The 13,994-nt window shown below is 42.2% G+C and overlaps 2 protein-coding genes across 2 annotated transcripts in view; both read right to left on the reverse strand.

The window, feature by feature from the left end:
- Window positions 1-2,241, reverse strand: part of LOC105008264 (butyrophilin subfamily 1 member A1-like) — a 32,118-nt gene extending 29,877 nt beyond the window's left edge. Inside the window, exon 1 of the mRNA XM_034292507.1 lies at window positions 2,203-2,241. The gene's annotated coding sequence lies outside the window, so the exon portion shown is untranslated. The remainder of the gene's footprint in view (window positions 1-2,202) is intronic.
- Window positions 2,242-8,083: 5,842 nt separating this feature from the next.
- On the reverse strand, window positions 8,084-13,844 carry LOC117594521 (zinc finger protein RFP-like). The gene is made up of 3 exons (XM_034292386.1): window positions 13,691-13,844; window positions 13,455-13,481; window positions 8,084-8,616 (listed from the first exon to the last, which is right to left on the reverse strand). Exons 1-3 carry the CDS (start codon window positions 13,743-13,745, stop codon window positions 8,084-8,086), a joined length of 615 nt encoding a protein of 204 aa, XP_034148277.1. The 5' UTR covers window positions 13,746-13,844.
- Window positions 13,845-13,994: the final 150 nt, after the last annotated feature.

A 13,994-nucleotide genomic window follows, 5' to 3' on the forward strand; every position in this document is an offset into this window, starting at 1 on the left:
TCGAGAAGAGTTGATCTGACTCTTGGCTACTGGACCCTCCCGGAACCCGGCACTGTCTTTATTAGTGATTGACTAACCCCAATAAAGGTAGGAACTTGTAAGAGCGCTGTCTCCCTCTTGGTCTCTGTGTGTATGTGTGATTGTCAAATACTTGATCATAATTCCTCTGTCTCTGAGCCACAGTCCTGTTTTTACTAGAGACAGTAGCCAGTGGGATTAACTGCGTTCTCTGTAAATCAAAACTTAGACCTTGGGACAAGATCAGTTCCCTGTCCAGGTCCCTTGCTGGCAACTGAGAGAAAGGGGTAGATGCGATCATTGGTGAGAGTGTGTTTGGTAATGGTTTGCTCCAAGGTTGGGTAAAAATACTTTAATTCTTTGAGGTGTTTGTTCTGGGTTTAATTAAAAGTAAGTATATTTTTCGTAGTGTATGATCAGGTCAAAAGAAGCAGGTTGACCAGGGATTCGTTCCCGAGAAGGAAAACGGAGCCCTGCGTCCTCGCATTGCGTCTGGGCAGACATTCCCTGAGTGCTAGGAGGTTGGCTTAGAGCCAGATAGGAGGGGAACAGGCTGACAAGGGTTGGTGAGTTACAGCTGGGAAATACCCACACCTTGGAGAGCACCAGACAGTAGTTTAAACGGACCAAAGGGGGGACTAATGACTATTTAAAGCCAGCACAAGTGCAATAGGGGTGACTTTAAGTACCTCAGGCTCAGTGAGTGAACTAAATAAGTGTGACTACAAATATTGTTGAGCGATAGGAACCATTGAGTAGCAACTTCAAAAGTCTGTTCCAGACTTAGGACGCGTGTCATAAGCCAGGGTGGAAGTTTACTGACCTGGCAGCCTTACGCTACAATCCTGTGCCTGGTAAACTGAGTTCCCTGTAATCCCTCCAAAGGCGTAAAATCTAAATAAAAAGATCCCAGGGCAAGTGTGAAATAACCAAAGACGCTTGGTGCCGTCACCTGATTAAAACTGAGGTCTGATAAATAAAAGGAGGTAAGTTGATCAGGTGATCCCGCGAAAAGGTAAAAGCTGTGAAAGCCCAAAGGTGCGCACGAATAACCAGATTAGTTACCGATTAAGCCAGATTTGGTAAACAGAGTGTATTTACGGTAATATTATCTGACTCGTATAAAATGTGATTTAGTTATCTACTATCAATGCATCTTTCTCAGAACAATGATAGGCGATAGGCATACCTGGTGTTATACCTTTTTGCCTTCAAGATAATAATTGTACAGGGAATTCATCATATTTGGGGAGAAAAGGTGTGTTGGGAAGCACTCTGCCAAAGGATGATGACTTGCATTTGATGCAGCCAACTCAACTCCGTCCATACAGGTAGGCCATGCGTTTCTGCTTGCTTTGCATCTCAGAAAATTGGATTCATTGGTTATTTTTGGCTGCTGACGACATTGACTTTAAGCGAAGAGTGCAGGTGTATAATCATAGATTATGCTATTTCTTTAATTTATATTTTGAAAATGCATCGCTGGCCTAATTGTAGTTTACGTTCGCGGGGATAACACTCACAATCGTGCTGGTGTTCACGATTGTGAACATGCCTGGGGTTTCTGCAATGTTTTGACAATGTTGGTGGTTGTGGAGCAAAACAGCTGACTACTGCAGACTTAGTGTACATGCAAAAAGCTAGAGGTATCTTGATTTTTATATAAGTTTATGTCAACATCTTTTCATTTGTTTTGAAGCAATTAATAACATGAAAAAAACCACATAACAGAATAGGCTAACACATCCTTAGAATTTGGGTTATGTTCAGATAAAGTCAGATTCTGGACAATCAAGGGTTATTAGATTCATTGGAATGACTGAATATCTTACAGATCTTTAGCGTGTAATATAGAGAATGTAGCCCAACCATATTGAAGTAGGAAGCAATGGTTTCGAAACCCATTCCAAAGGCACTGTACATAACCCTTAAGGTAAAATGCTAATTCAGCTATGCAAACTCCAACATTGATTTATCCCACAACAGGTGTTCAATTGGTTATAGGCTATTGATATTTTTTTTCCAATGCCTCTTAATATGAAAGTAATCTATAAGTAATACAGATTACATTACTGAGTTTGAGTAATCAAAAATTTACATTACTGATTACAAATGTGGACAGGTAACTTGTAACTATAACAGATTACATTTAAAAAGTGACCTACCCAACCCTGCCTGTCACACCTCCAACAGTGTATGGACCAGCTACAGGATGATCAACAGTGGGCACCAGTTCTTCACACTTATCCTGGTACATCTGTATCCTAGAGGTGAACATAAAAAACAGAGTAATCTGTAAAGTAGTGAGTTTTCAAGCTAACCAAAAATCAAGGCAAATTAGTCAATTTAGGCTATATCAGTATCTAAAGCAACTACAGTATGGACTGAATAAATACATAATAAATACATGATTGGTAGCTAGGGTTGCACTTGTTTACATTGATTAACTAACAAGATACACATTACTGGTAGCATTTGTTATTACTAACGATTAGTCTAACTTAGCAAACGTTAGCTTGCTGTACTGTTATTTAGCAAAAACAATTGCTAACTCAACACACATAAGTAGCTACATTAGGACTGTAGCTAGCTACTGTATCTAACATTTTGTCATCACTTGTGTCCACAGTGTTTTCATGTTAATTTGGTTTACATACAACACACATCTAGATAGCTACATATAACACGAAAGTAATGATCTTCACTTCAAAGCAAATTTGGCTAAAACTTACCTGAATCAAATGAATGTGCAAGCCAGGATGTCCTGAATTTCGAGCCCATACCGCGTCCCGTCCCGTCGAGGCGGTTGGCAGCCTCTCTCAATATTTCTGAGAATTCTGGGAGCCATATTCATTTAATATTCTGTTTATCATCTCCAAGAACGATTAGAAAGTACTTGTCCTTGAGAAGAACCTTCTTGCCAAGTGTCCTTGAGAGAATGGTCTTGCAAGATCGTGAAGACGGAGTACGCACCTATCTAAATTGAGATGCATGTGTGGTTGGCTATTGCGCAATTCCCTGGGCTCAGCTCTTTAGGCAGCGACATAAAAACACTGGCATTATCAGCGCAACATGTGATAAACTTTTACTGTATTATGTTTGTGTATTATTTTTGTTTTTAATGTAGACTTCATAAAGTTAAAGACAAACTCAAAACGAGTGTTTTTCATTTCACTCATTTCATAGGATAGTACTAAAATGCTATAAAAAGTGTTACGATGCCGTGTGAATTGCCGTCTGTACCTCAATATATAGATATATTTGTATACCTCATATCTATTTAGCCTATCTATCCAATTGGTTGCCTATCCTTTTCCTCAGCGTTTTCTCGCTGGTGCCTCGTGAATTTCAGAAGCACATTAACTCTACCAGCGTTTAAAAGCAGAAGTAAAAGATAGTCAAGACAACCGATTAGATAGATGTATATTTAGGAAGACGCTGAGAAGAGGCACCTGATCCAGAGGGCCAGAATGAGACGGAGGATGGCAAGGCTACATCATGTTGGCACTTGTCTTTCTCAATGTAAGTGATAGAATAGTAACCAACCCAAGTTGAAAACCTTAATGGTAAGTAAAGTAAACGCCTTGCTGAGTTTCTGTGATGGCAGTTTCTTAACAGTTTACGAAAATGGTAGGTAAGACAAAGGAAAACTCAGTTGCACAATGAACAGTTTATTATAGCAGACAATCGGTAGGTGCTCATCACTGTCTGTAGGTACTCACCACTGTCTGTAGGTACTCACTACTGTCGGTAGGTACTCATCAATGTCTGTAGGTACTCACCACTGTCTGTAGGTACTCATCACTGTCGATAGGTACTCACCACTGTCTGTAGGTACTCACCACTGTCGGTAGGTACACACCACTGTCTGTAGGTACTCACCACTGTCGGTAGGTACTCATCACTGTCTGTAGGTTCTCACCACTGTCGGTAGGTACTCCTCACTGCAAGAGCACTCCCCAAGCCTTGCCATGTCAGAGATGCTCTGACCCAGTCGTCTCGCCGTAACAACTGGGCCCTTGTCAGAGTCACTCTGGTCTTTATTAGTGTCCATTTCTCCTACTTCCAACATGTTGGCTACGAGAACGGATGGTTTGCTTACCATCTAATCTACCCAGACCCTGACGTGTGTCTTTGTTAGGGGATGATCAATATTATTCACTTCACCTGTGAGTGGTCATAATGTTTGACTCATCAGTGTACATTTTAACTCTACTTACCTTTCTCCTTCCTGAGGATGCTGTAATGTACAGAGTAGAAGGACAGCAGTGAGTATTTATAAACATGTCAACCAGTAGATGTAGTCTGTTTAGTAAATCCTTATAGTCGGTTTTACAGACACAGATAAAGCTTAATCCTGGACTAACAAATTCAAACTCAATGAATATCTCTATTGAATTAGATTTTGTATTCAGGAACTAATCATAATCTGTGTCTGTGAAACCGGCTGTAAGGGGTTAGGTTTAGGTGTTAGGGTAGGTTATGTTTAGGCATGAAATGTTAGGTTAATAAGGTTAGGGATAAGATAAGGATAGGGTAAGTGTTAGAGTAAGTCTGACATTTAGGGTCTGAGGCTGGGAAGTAGGGAAAGTACTTTATAATGTTGCTACATTTACTGTCCTCACATGAATGCATTCCGTGGCGTGTGTGTGCTTGTGTGTGTGTGTGTGTTTGTGTGTGTGTGTCTGTGCTTGCATGTGTTGTATGTGTATGTGTGTCTGTGTGCTTGTGTGTGTGTATGTTTGTTTGTGTATGTATGTTGTTATGGAAATTTTGAACTAAGGTGCATTTGAGAAATGTCTGTCTCTCTATTGGCTGGTATGTAAATCTGTACTTTGATTGTGACACACATGTCTGTATAATATCAGAGGATTATTAGGTATTTGGGCCATGTCCTCCTGCCTAGAAGAAGGATGTGTTCTTTGTCGTCCTATACATGTATGAATGAGTTACTAGTTAAAGGTGCCGAGAGGGGTCTGGTGTTTGAATAGGTGACATCCTTGACCGGCACGGGTGGATTAGAGGGGTACTCGTAAATCTGTATAACCCTTTAGTGTCTCTGTTGACTATCCAGACATTGTGTCTCCTCAGGGGTTGAGAAGGATAAGGTGGGGGGACAGCCCGCCCTTTGGGTAAACTCTTGTGACAAGACCGATGGCAGCATCTTACCGCACCCCTTTTTCTATGTGATATATACGGTTGAATGAGCTATGTTGAGTTAGAGACTCCTCAGACGATTATGTGTGTGTAAGCGGTTGACATGTCTCTCATATGTGCATAATAGTTAATAAAACTGTTATAATGTACAAAGAGAACTTTGTCTCTGTGTTCCTTACTCCGAGTGTCGATACATTGGAATTTCCATCACAATGTGTCTGTGCTTGCATGTGTTGTATGTGTATGTGTGTCTGTGTGCTTGTGTGTGTTGTATGTGTAAGTTTGTGTATGTATGTGTCTGTGCTTGTGTGTGTTGTATGTGTGTGTCTGTGTGTATGTGTGTATGTGTTTTTATGTACGTATGATGTACTCTCCCTCCTCCACAGGTAATCTGTAGAGTAGATGGAAGACTGTGAGAACATCATCACCATGATATAGTACGATGTAGTAATATATACAGGTGCTGGTCATAAAATTAGAATATAATCAAAAAGTTGATTTATTTCAGTAATTCCTTCAAAAAGTGAAACTTGTATAATGTATACATTCATTCCACCCTGATATATTTCAAGTGTTTATTTCTTTTAATTTTGATGATTATAACTGACAACTAATGAAAACCCCAAATTCAGTATCTCAGAAAATTTGAATATTGTGAATAGGTTCAAAATTGAAGACACCTGGTGCCACACTCTAATCAGCTAATTAACTCAAAACACCTGCAAAGGCCTTTAAATGGTCTCTCAGTCTAGTTCTGTAGGCAACACAATCATGGGGAAGACTGCTGACTTGACAGCTGTCCAAAAGACAACCATTGACACCTTGCACAAGGAGGGCAAGACACAAAAGGTCATTGCTAAAGAGGCTGGCTGTTCACAGAGCTCTGTCTCCAAGCACATTAATAGAGAGGCGAAGGGAAGGAAAAGATTTGGCAGAAAAAAGTGTACAAGCAATAGGGATAACCGCACCCTGGAGAGGATTGTGAATCAAAATCCATTCAAAAATGTGGGGGAGATTCACAAAGAGTGGACTGCACCTGGAGTCAGTGCTTCAAGAACCACCACGCACAGACGTATGCAAGACATGGGTTTCAGCTGTCGCATTCCTTGTGTCAAGCCACTCTTGAACAAGACACAGCATCAGAAGCGTCTCGCCTGAGCTAAAGACAAAATGGACTGGACTGCTGCTGAGTGGTCCAAAGTTATGTTCTCGGATGAAAGTACATTTTGCATTTCCTTTGGAAATCAAGGTCTCAGAGTCTGGAGGAAGAGAGGAGAGTCACAGAATCCACATTGCTTGAAGTCCAGGGTAAAGTTTCCACTGTCAGTGATGGTTTGGGGTGCCATGTCTTCTGCTGGTGTTGGTCCACTGTGTTTTCTGAGGTCCAAAGTCAGCCATCTACCAGGAAGTTTTAGAGCACACCCTCCTCCCTCACCCTCCTCTCTCACACTCCTTACTTCCACCCTCTTCCCTCACCCTCCTCTCTCACGCTCCTTACTTCCTCCCTCCTCCCTCACCCTCCTCCCTCACCCTCATACCTCCTCCCTCACCCTCCTCCCTCACCCTCCTCCCTCACCCTCCTACCTCCTTTCCTTCTTGCCCTCTGTCCCTCTCCTCTCTCTTGCTCCTTCCTTCCTCGTCCTCCATCCATTCTCTCCCTCTCTCATCTCTGAATCTCTCCATCCATCCTTTCCTCCACCCTCTCTCCACCTTCCCTCTCTCCCCCTCCCTGCTTCTCTTCTCTCTCTCATCCCTTCCATCAATCTCTCATCCCTTCCATCAATCTCTCATCCCTTCTCTCCATCCCTGTGAATCTCCTCTCTCCTTCGCTTCATCTCTCCTCCCCTCCTTCCATGACAGTCTTCTCTCCCCCCTGTCTCTCCCTCCCTCATTCCTCCCTCCCTTTCCTCTGTTCTCACTCCTCTATTTTATTCCTTCCTCCCATCCTTCCCTCTGTCTCTTCTCACTTCCTGTCTCCTCCGTGCCTCTCCTTTCTCCTCTTATTCAACCCCTTTCTCCCCTCTTTCTCTCCTCCCCTCCCTGACTCTCTCCTCCTTCATTTCTCCCTCTTCTCCCTTGTCACTCCCCCTCCTTCCATCCCACCTCCCTCACTCCCTCCCTCCATGGACAAAATAGAAACACATCAACTAACATCTAAATAGAACTAGATATTGTATATAGTGTTTACCTTGATGAGTTGAGTGAGACAGATGGGATTTGGAAGGGAGACCAGATGAGACTAGTGATGCAGTAGTACAAGAGTCTGACAGATCACACATTATTTTAGAAATACTTTATTTCTGAATGGTTTTTAACAAATAAGTATTTATAAACCAAATAATATATAATATTTTGCTGCTGCTAAGAACACACATCAGAACAGAGACACAACAAACACAGTAATAAATGTAAGACATACAGTCTTTTTGTATAGTGGTCTCTGCTGTTAATCACAAACCCGTCGAAAGTCAAGGGAGAGAATTCACATTGTATTGAAAGTATTGCAGTAAGTGTTTCCTCTTGACTGTTTAAATCAATCTCAGTGTAAAGATGGTTGCTAGCTGGTAAATACATTGAAGGGGGTGTCTACCTGGCACAGATCATATTTCCACAAAACCCCCAAAGAACCCCCATGTTAAATGGTCAATATAAACATTTCACATTAATGGGGTTGGCAGAGCGTGACCTACTGAGAGAGAATCTAAACACAGAAGTTTCTGTTGTTCTCATTATCTAGACACATTTAACTTCCAAAGAAACATACATTCATATAATTCAACACAAATCACCTATTATGAATACTAGAAACATCAAAGGTCTCACATGTTCTCATATTTCATATTTTTGCCAACTGTTCTCCATCCTGGATTTCTGATTGTCTGATTTCTGGTTGTCTGATTTAAAACAGTCAGTCAGTGACATCTACAGGACAGATGACCAGTGGGTCTGAGTCATAATCAGTGTAGAAGTAAGGATAGAGTTTCTCCTTATTGAATGTTTGTCCAGTGAAAGAGTAGATGTGACACCTGGCCTCCACATTGAAGAAGGAGACCTGTCCCTCCTCATAATCCACAAACACCCCCACCTTCTGGGGCTTCTCTCTCAGAGGGAGGGTGATACGGGGGTCAGTGAGAGCCTGATACACTCCATCCCACAGCCTCACAGTCCAGAATCCATTACCAGGACTCTCTATAATCCACCCCTTCCTGTTGACTGACTCTCTGGCCACTCCTAAAACCCACCTAGTCTTCTCCTTCACCTGAACCTCATAGTAGAATCTCCCTGAGGAGAAGCCCTCCTTACCCAGGACACAGAGAGAACTATTAAACCTCTTTGGGTTGTCAGGGAGATCCTGGTATGTGTATCCAAGTCTCACTTGTTTCCCGTCCTCAGACAGGATGAGTCGTGGATGTGCAGTTTTAGGGTCTAGAGTCACATCCACTGTGGAGAGAAACACTATGATAAATACAATGAAATCATGACATCAACATCAGTGGAGAAAATACAAGTGGAGGACAACATTTACTGTGTTGATCTCTGACACATGAGTCTTCCAGTATTAGTGGTTCATGTGTGGTTTAGGTAGAGATAACAGAACATCCAGTATTAGTGGTTCATGTGTGGTTTAGGTAGAGATAACAGAACATCCAGTATTAGTGGTTCATGTGTGGTTTAGGTAGAGATAACAGAACATCCAGTATTAGTGGTTCATGTGTGGTTTAGGTAGAGATAACAGAACATCCAGTATTAGTGGTTCATGTGTGGTTTAGGTAGAGATAACAGAACATCCAGTATTAGTGGTTCATGTATGGTTTAGGTAGAGATAACAGAACATCAAGTATTAGTGGTTCATGTATGGTTTAGGTAGAGATAACAGAACATCCAGTATTAGTGGTTCATGTATGGTTTAGGTAGAGATAACCGAACATCCAGTATTAATGGTTCATGTGTGGTTTAGGTAGAGATAACAGAATACGGCCGATAGTAGAACCTCGGATTCAGGAGGAACAGTGTGGTTTTCGTCCGGGCCGTGGAACACTGGACCAGCTCTATACCCTCTACGGGGTGTTGGAGGGTTCATGGGAGTTTGCCCAACCAATCCACATGTGTTTTGTGGATTTGGAGAAAGCATTCGACTGTGTCCCTCGCGGCATCTTGTGGAGGGTGCTTGGGGAATATGGGGTCCTGGGTCCTTTGCTAAGGGCTGTCAGGTCCCTGTACAACCGAAGCAGGAGCTTGGTCCGCATTGCCGGCAGTAAGTCAGACTTGTTCCCAGTGCATGTTGGACTCCGGCAGGGCTGCCCTTTGTCACCGGTTCTGTTCGTAATTTTTATGGACAGAATTTCTAGGCGCAGCCAGGGGCCGGAGGGTGTCAGGTTTGGGGACCACACAATTTCGTCTCTGCTCTTTGCAGATGATGTTGTCGTGTTGGCCCCTTTTAACCAGGACCTTCAGCATGCACTGGGACGGTTTGCAGCCGAGTGTGAAGCGGTGGGGATGAAAATCAGTACCTCCAAATCTGAGGCCATGGTCCTCAGTCGGAAAAGGGTGGCTTGCCCACTTCAGGTTGGTGGAGAGTGCCTGCCTCAAGTGGAGGAGTTTAAGTATCTAGGGGTCTTGTTCACGAGTGAGGGAAGGATGGAACGGGAGATTGACAGACGGATCGGTGCAGCTTCTGCAGTAATGCAGTCGATGTATCGGTCTGTCGTGGTGAAGAAAGAGCTGAGCCGCAAGGCGAAGCTCTCGATTTACCAGTCAATCTACGTTCCTACTCTCACCTATGGTCATGAGCTTTGGGTCATGACCGAAAGGACAAGATCCCGGATACAGGCGGCCGAAATGAGCTTTCTCCGCAGGGTGGCCGGGCGATCCCTTAGAGATAGGGTGAGAAGCTCGGTCACCCGGGAGGAGCTCAGAGTAGAGCCGCTGCTCCTCCACATCGAGAGGGGTCAGCTGAGGTGGCTTGGGCATCTTTTTCGGATGCCTCCGGAACGCCTTCCTGGGAAGGTGTTCCGGTCCCGTCCCACCGGGAAGAGACCCCGGGGAAGACCTAGGACACGCTGGAGGGACTATGTCTCCCGGCTGGCCTGGGAACGCCTCGGTGTCCCCCCGGAAGAGCTAGAGGAAGTGTCTGGGGAGAGGGAAGTCTGGGCATCCCTGCTTAGACTGCTGCCCCCGCGACCCGGCCCCGGATAAAGCGGGAGAAGATGGATGGATGGATAACAGAACATCCAGGTCACCTCTTATGTTAATATATTGTTTATCCATATTTGATATATGACATATATCCTGATAGCTGTCAAAGACACATGACTGATGATCAAAGTACAACATTTAGGTAAATAAATGATAGTTAAGACAGGTATTTATATAGTATTCATGAGTTTAGACCAAATGTTCCAGATGTCAGCATTACTCCCTAAAATTAGTGATTGGAAATCAAGACTTTCTGAAGCATTCAATGCTTTGGTCAACTTTGACCAAAAATGGTTTGTTGTCTCGATGCTTTTGAACTCACTGCACATTTATGCCACCGGCTGGTCAGGAATAAATGTCAATGTTTAATGTTTCTAAAAACCTATTTTCCATAATATCCTACATGACTTCATGGTGTAATGGTTAGGTGTGCGCTATGTGTAGGGGAACTGGAATGCAAAGTTTGTATCCCACACTCTTCTTTCTTTTCCAGCTAGAGTTTTTCTAATGTGCATCCGTTCTAATGTTTTGTATTATTAAGACAAGACTCATTAGATACACTAAATTCAACAACTTATTTAAACAACAATAAACAGTATTGTTTGCATTCAAAAACTTTAACAAGATCTGGATTCTATCTCGCACCAGAACAAGATAAAGACTGAGTTGGCGACACTACCAGCTGCACTTATAATGTCATCAGCTTTTTAAAATAAATCAGGAAATAAGGTGATTTGGAAAGTCTGGAAAGTGTCAGGCACCGAACTACCATAAAAGCCTGCTTGCATTTTACAAGAGGCTTTGGAAAAAGCAGGAAGAAGGGCGTGATCAAACAAGGCTTCGGACTTCATTAATCACGTGGTATTACACCAATGCAAGCCACTGCCTTTTTGCATGGATTAAAATGGGTTGAAATTTCAAAGCAAGATTCGATTTATTTAGTTATAATTTAGTTACATCTCCTGATCAACAATAATTGAAAATCGTTTGTGTTCTTGGTTTTATTGAGGCTGCTGAAGTATTAACATAACATAATAAATATAATTATTTCAATAAGTGTGCTGGCACATAAAACCTAAACTAATACTGGATTTAACACTGTGACAGTGATGTCAGATTATTATTTAATTACCAAATGTACTTACATAGCCAACATTTATGTGAAATATGTGGGAAGCACTTGTAAATAACTTGGCATGGAAGAAAGCCCTGGTGCCAGTCAGTGGAGATTGACATTCTAAAATAAATGACATTTCCAACCACAGCTGTACATGTTAAGCTATTTGTTGATAAAGCCGGAGCTCCACTCCTGTGGAATGATCTGCCAATTAAGGTTAGAAATGCAAACTCAGTGCAAACTTTTAAGTGCCTACTAAAAACTCATCTCTACAGCACGGTTTATAATTAGGTGTAGCCTGGCCCGGGGGCGTGAAGGTGACCAGTAGGCTTGATACTGTCCACCCTTGCTGTCTTGCCAGGTGGGCTCTCGTCGCCACTGGGATGCCCTCCCTCCAATGCCCTTCGGGGGAAGAGTCACTGGCTTGTTGTTGACTCTCTATTGCGCACTTGTGCAGTTGGGCTGTACGCTACTAGCAATACTCGGCCCTCATTCAGGGGGGTTGCGGTTGGTGGGTGTCCCTTTGGTTGATGCCTGGCAATGTGGTTGGATTGATTTCCTGCCTGTTGGGCCCTGTCCGGGGCCTCCCCCGGGTAGGGCCACAGTGTCACCGGACCCCCCCGTCTCAGTTTCCAAGGTGTTACGCTGCTATATTATTGTGCTGGGGGACATGAGGGATGTACTACTAACTTTTCTCAGTTTCCTCCAATTTTAAATTTTAGAAGGAGATGAGGTCCTGGTCCACACCTGCGGATTACCTGGTTTGGGGGGACCGTTGCTGTTCCTGTCCTTGTCCACCTGGTCATACTTCTGACCTAGTCTAAAATCAAATATACTCTGGATTTAGCCAAGATAAATTTATTTATTATTCCAATTGGACTCTTAATATCTCACCCGGCACAGCCAGAAGAGGACTGGTCACCCCTCTGAGCCTAGGCTCCTCTCTAGGTTTCTTCCTAAAATTCGACCTTCTTTGGGAGTTTTTCCTAGCCACTGAAATTCAACACTACTGTTGTTTGCTCCTTGGGGTTTAAGGCCGGGTGTCTCTGTAAAGCACTTTGTTACAACTGCTGTTGTAAAAAGCGCTTTATAAATAAATTGATTGATTGATTGATTGATTAACCAGCGGAGGTCTCCACCAAAATTGTAAGACAATTCTAACAACAGTCTACTTTATTGTGGCTACCTGCTTGTTATTGAGAATGAATGATATGTGGGAGAAATTATTTGACATTCACAGGTTAATTTGTGAATTTCATTAGTTTTTGATAATTAGGCTATAGACTAATTTAGTTTTTTATCATAACCCTATTAGATGGTTGGAAAGCTCCATGTATATCATAACCCTATCAGATGGTTGGAAAGCGCCATGTATATCATAACCCTATCAGATGGTTGGAAAGCTCCATGTATATCATAACCCTATCAGATGGTTGGAAAGCTCCATGTATATCATAACCCTATCAGATGGTTGGAAAGCTCCATGTATATCATAACCCTATCAGATGGTTGGAAAGCTCCATGTATATCATAACCCTATCAGATGGTTGGAAAGCGCCATGTATATCATAACCCTATCAGATGGTTGGAAAGTGCTATGTATATCATAACCCTATCAGATGGTTGGAAAGCTCCATGTATATCATAACCCTATCAGATGGTTGGAAAGCGCCATGTATATCATAACCCTATCAGATGGTTGGAAAGCTCCATGTATATCATAACCCTATCAGATGGTTGGAAAGCTCCATGTATATCATAACCCTATCAGATGGTTGCCTGAGGTCCGAAGCTTCAAATGTCATCAACCACGTGATATTGTTGCTCAGATACAAGCCTAGATCCTTTCTCTTTGAGCAGACTGGGTTTGAATTTCAAATCAAGCCTCGAACTGTTGGCTTCATGCGTCCCGTCACTACCTAAAATACAGTCACATAATAACTCTGGTGGAGAGAAACAAACTGACCTTCATGTCTCCTGGAGAGTTTAAAATCTGAAACACAGAGAAAGAGTCTTTTGTTTACAAAAATATCTGTTAACCATTTAAATCATTAACCATTTAAAACATTTGTTTTGTGTAATCCAGACCTCAAAACAAATTAGACACACATTAACTTTAATGTTTAATTTACATAACTTTCAGATACTGTAGTTTTAGTATTATGCCATATTTTACATAGCATATATTTTTATTTCTGTTACCTGGACTCCAGTTTATATTCTTGTAATCTGTGGATAATAGTTTTTTAATATTCATATTAATCAAATATGTATTTTTCTTCCTGAGATCATCTTTAATGTTTTGAGTTCATGTAAGACAGTGGGAACATTATAAACATGTCAACTAGCAGATGTAGTTTAGTCTTTACAGTCATCTGTGTAATCTGTGTTAGAGATAGTAAAACCCAACTTACCATGTTGTTCTTTAAGTCGACCTATAATTATGATGTCACATGTAGCATGAAAATAAATATTTGTGGATAGTGGCAATAAACACATTATTATA

The sequence above is a fragment of the Esox lucius genome, chromosome 5 (assembly GCF_011004845.1).
Source record: "Esox lucius isolate fEsoLuc1 chromosome 5, fEsoLuc1.pri, whole genome shotgun sequence".
NCBI classification, from domain to species: domain Eukaryota; kingdom Metazoa; phylum Chordata; class Actinopteri; order Esociformes; family Esocidae; genus Esox; species Esox lucius.

Excerpts from the sequence above, each read along its gene's own strand:
- LOC117594521 (XM_034292386.1), bottom strand. The coding sequence starts at position 13,745 with ATGAATATTAAAAAACTATTATCCACAGATTACAAGAATATAAACTGG. Across the intron at positions 13,482-13,690 it reads GAATATAAACTGGAGTCCAG|ATTTTAAACTCTCCAGGAGA; the intron begins GTAACAGAAATA and ends TCTGTGTTTCAG. Across the intron at positions 8,617-13,454 it reads ACTCTCCAGGAGACATGAAG|TGGATGTGACTCTAGACCCT; the intron begins GTCAGTTTGTTT and ends TTCTCTCCACAG.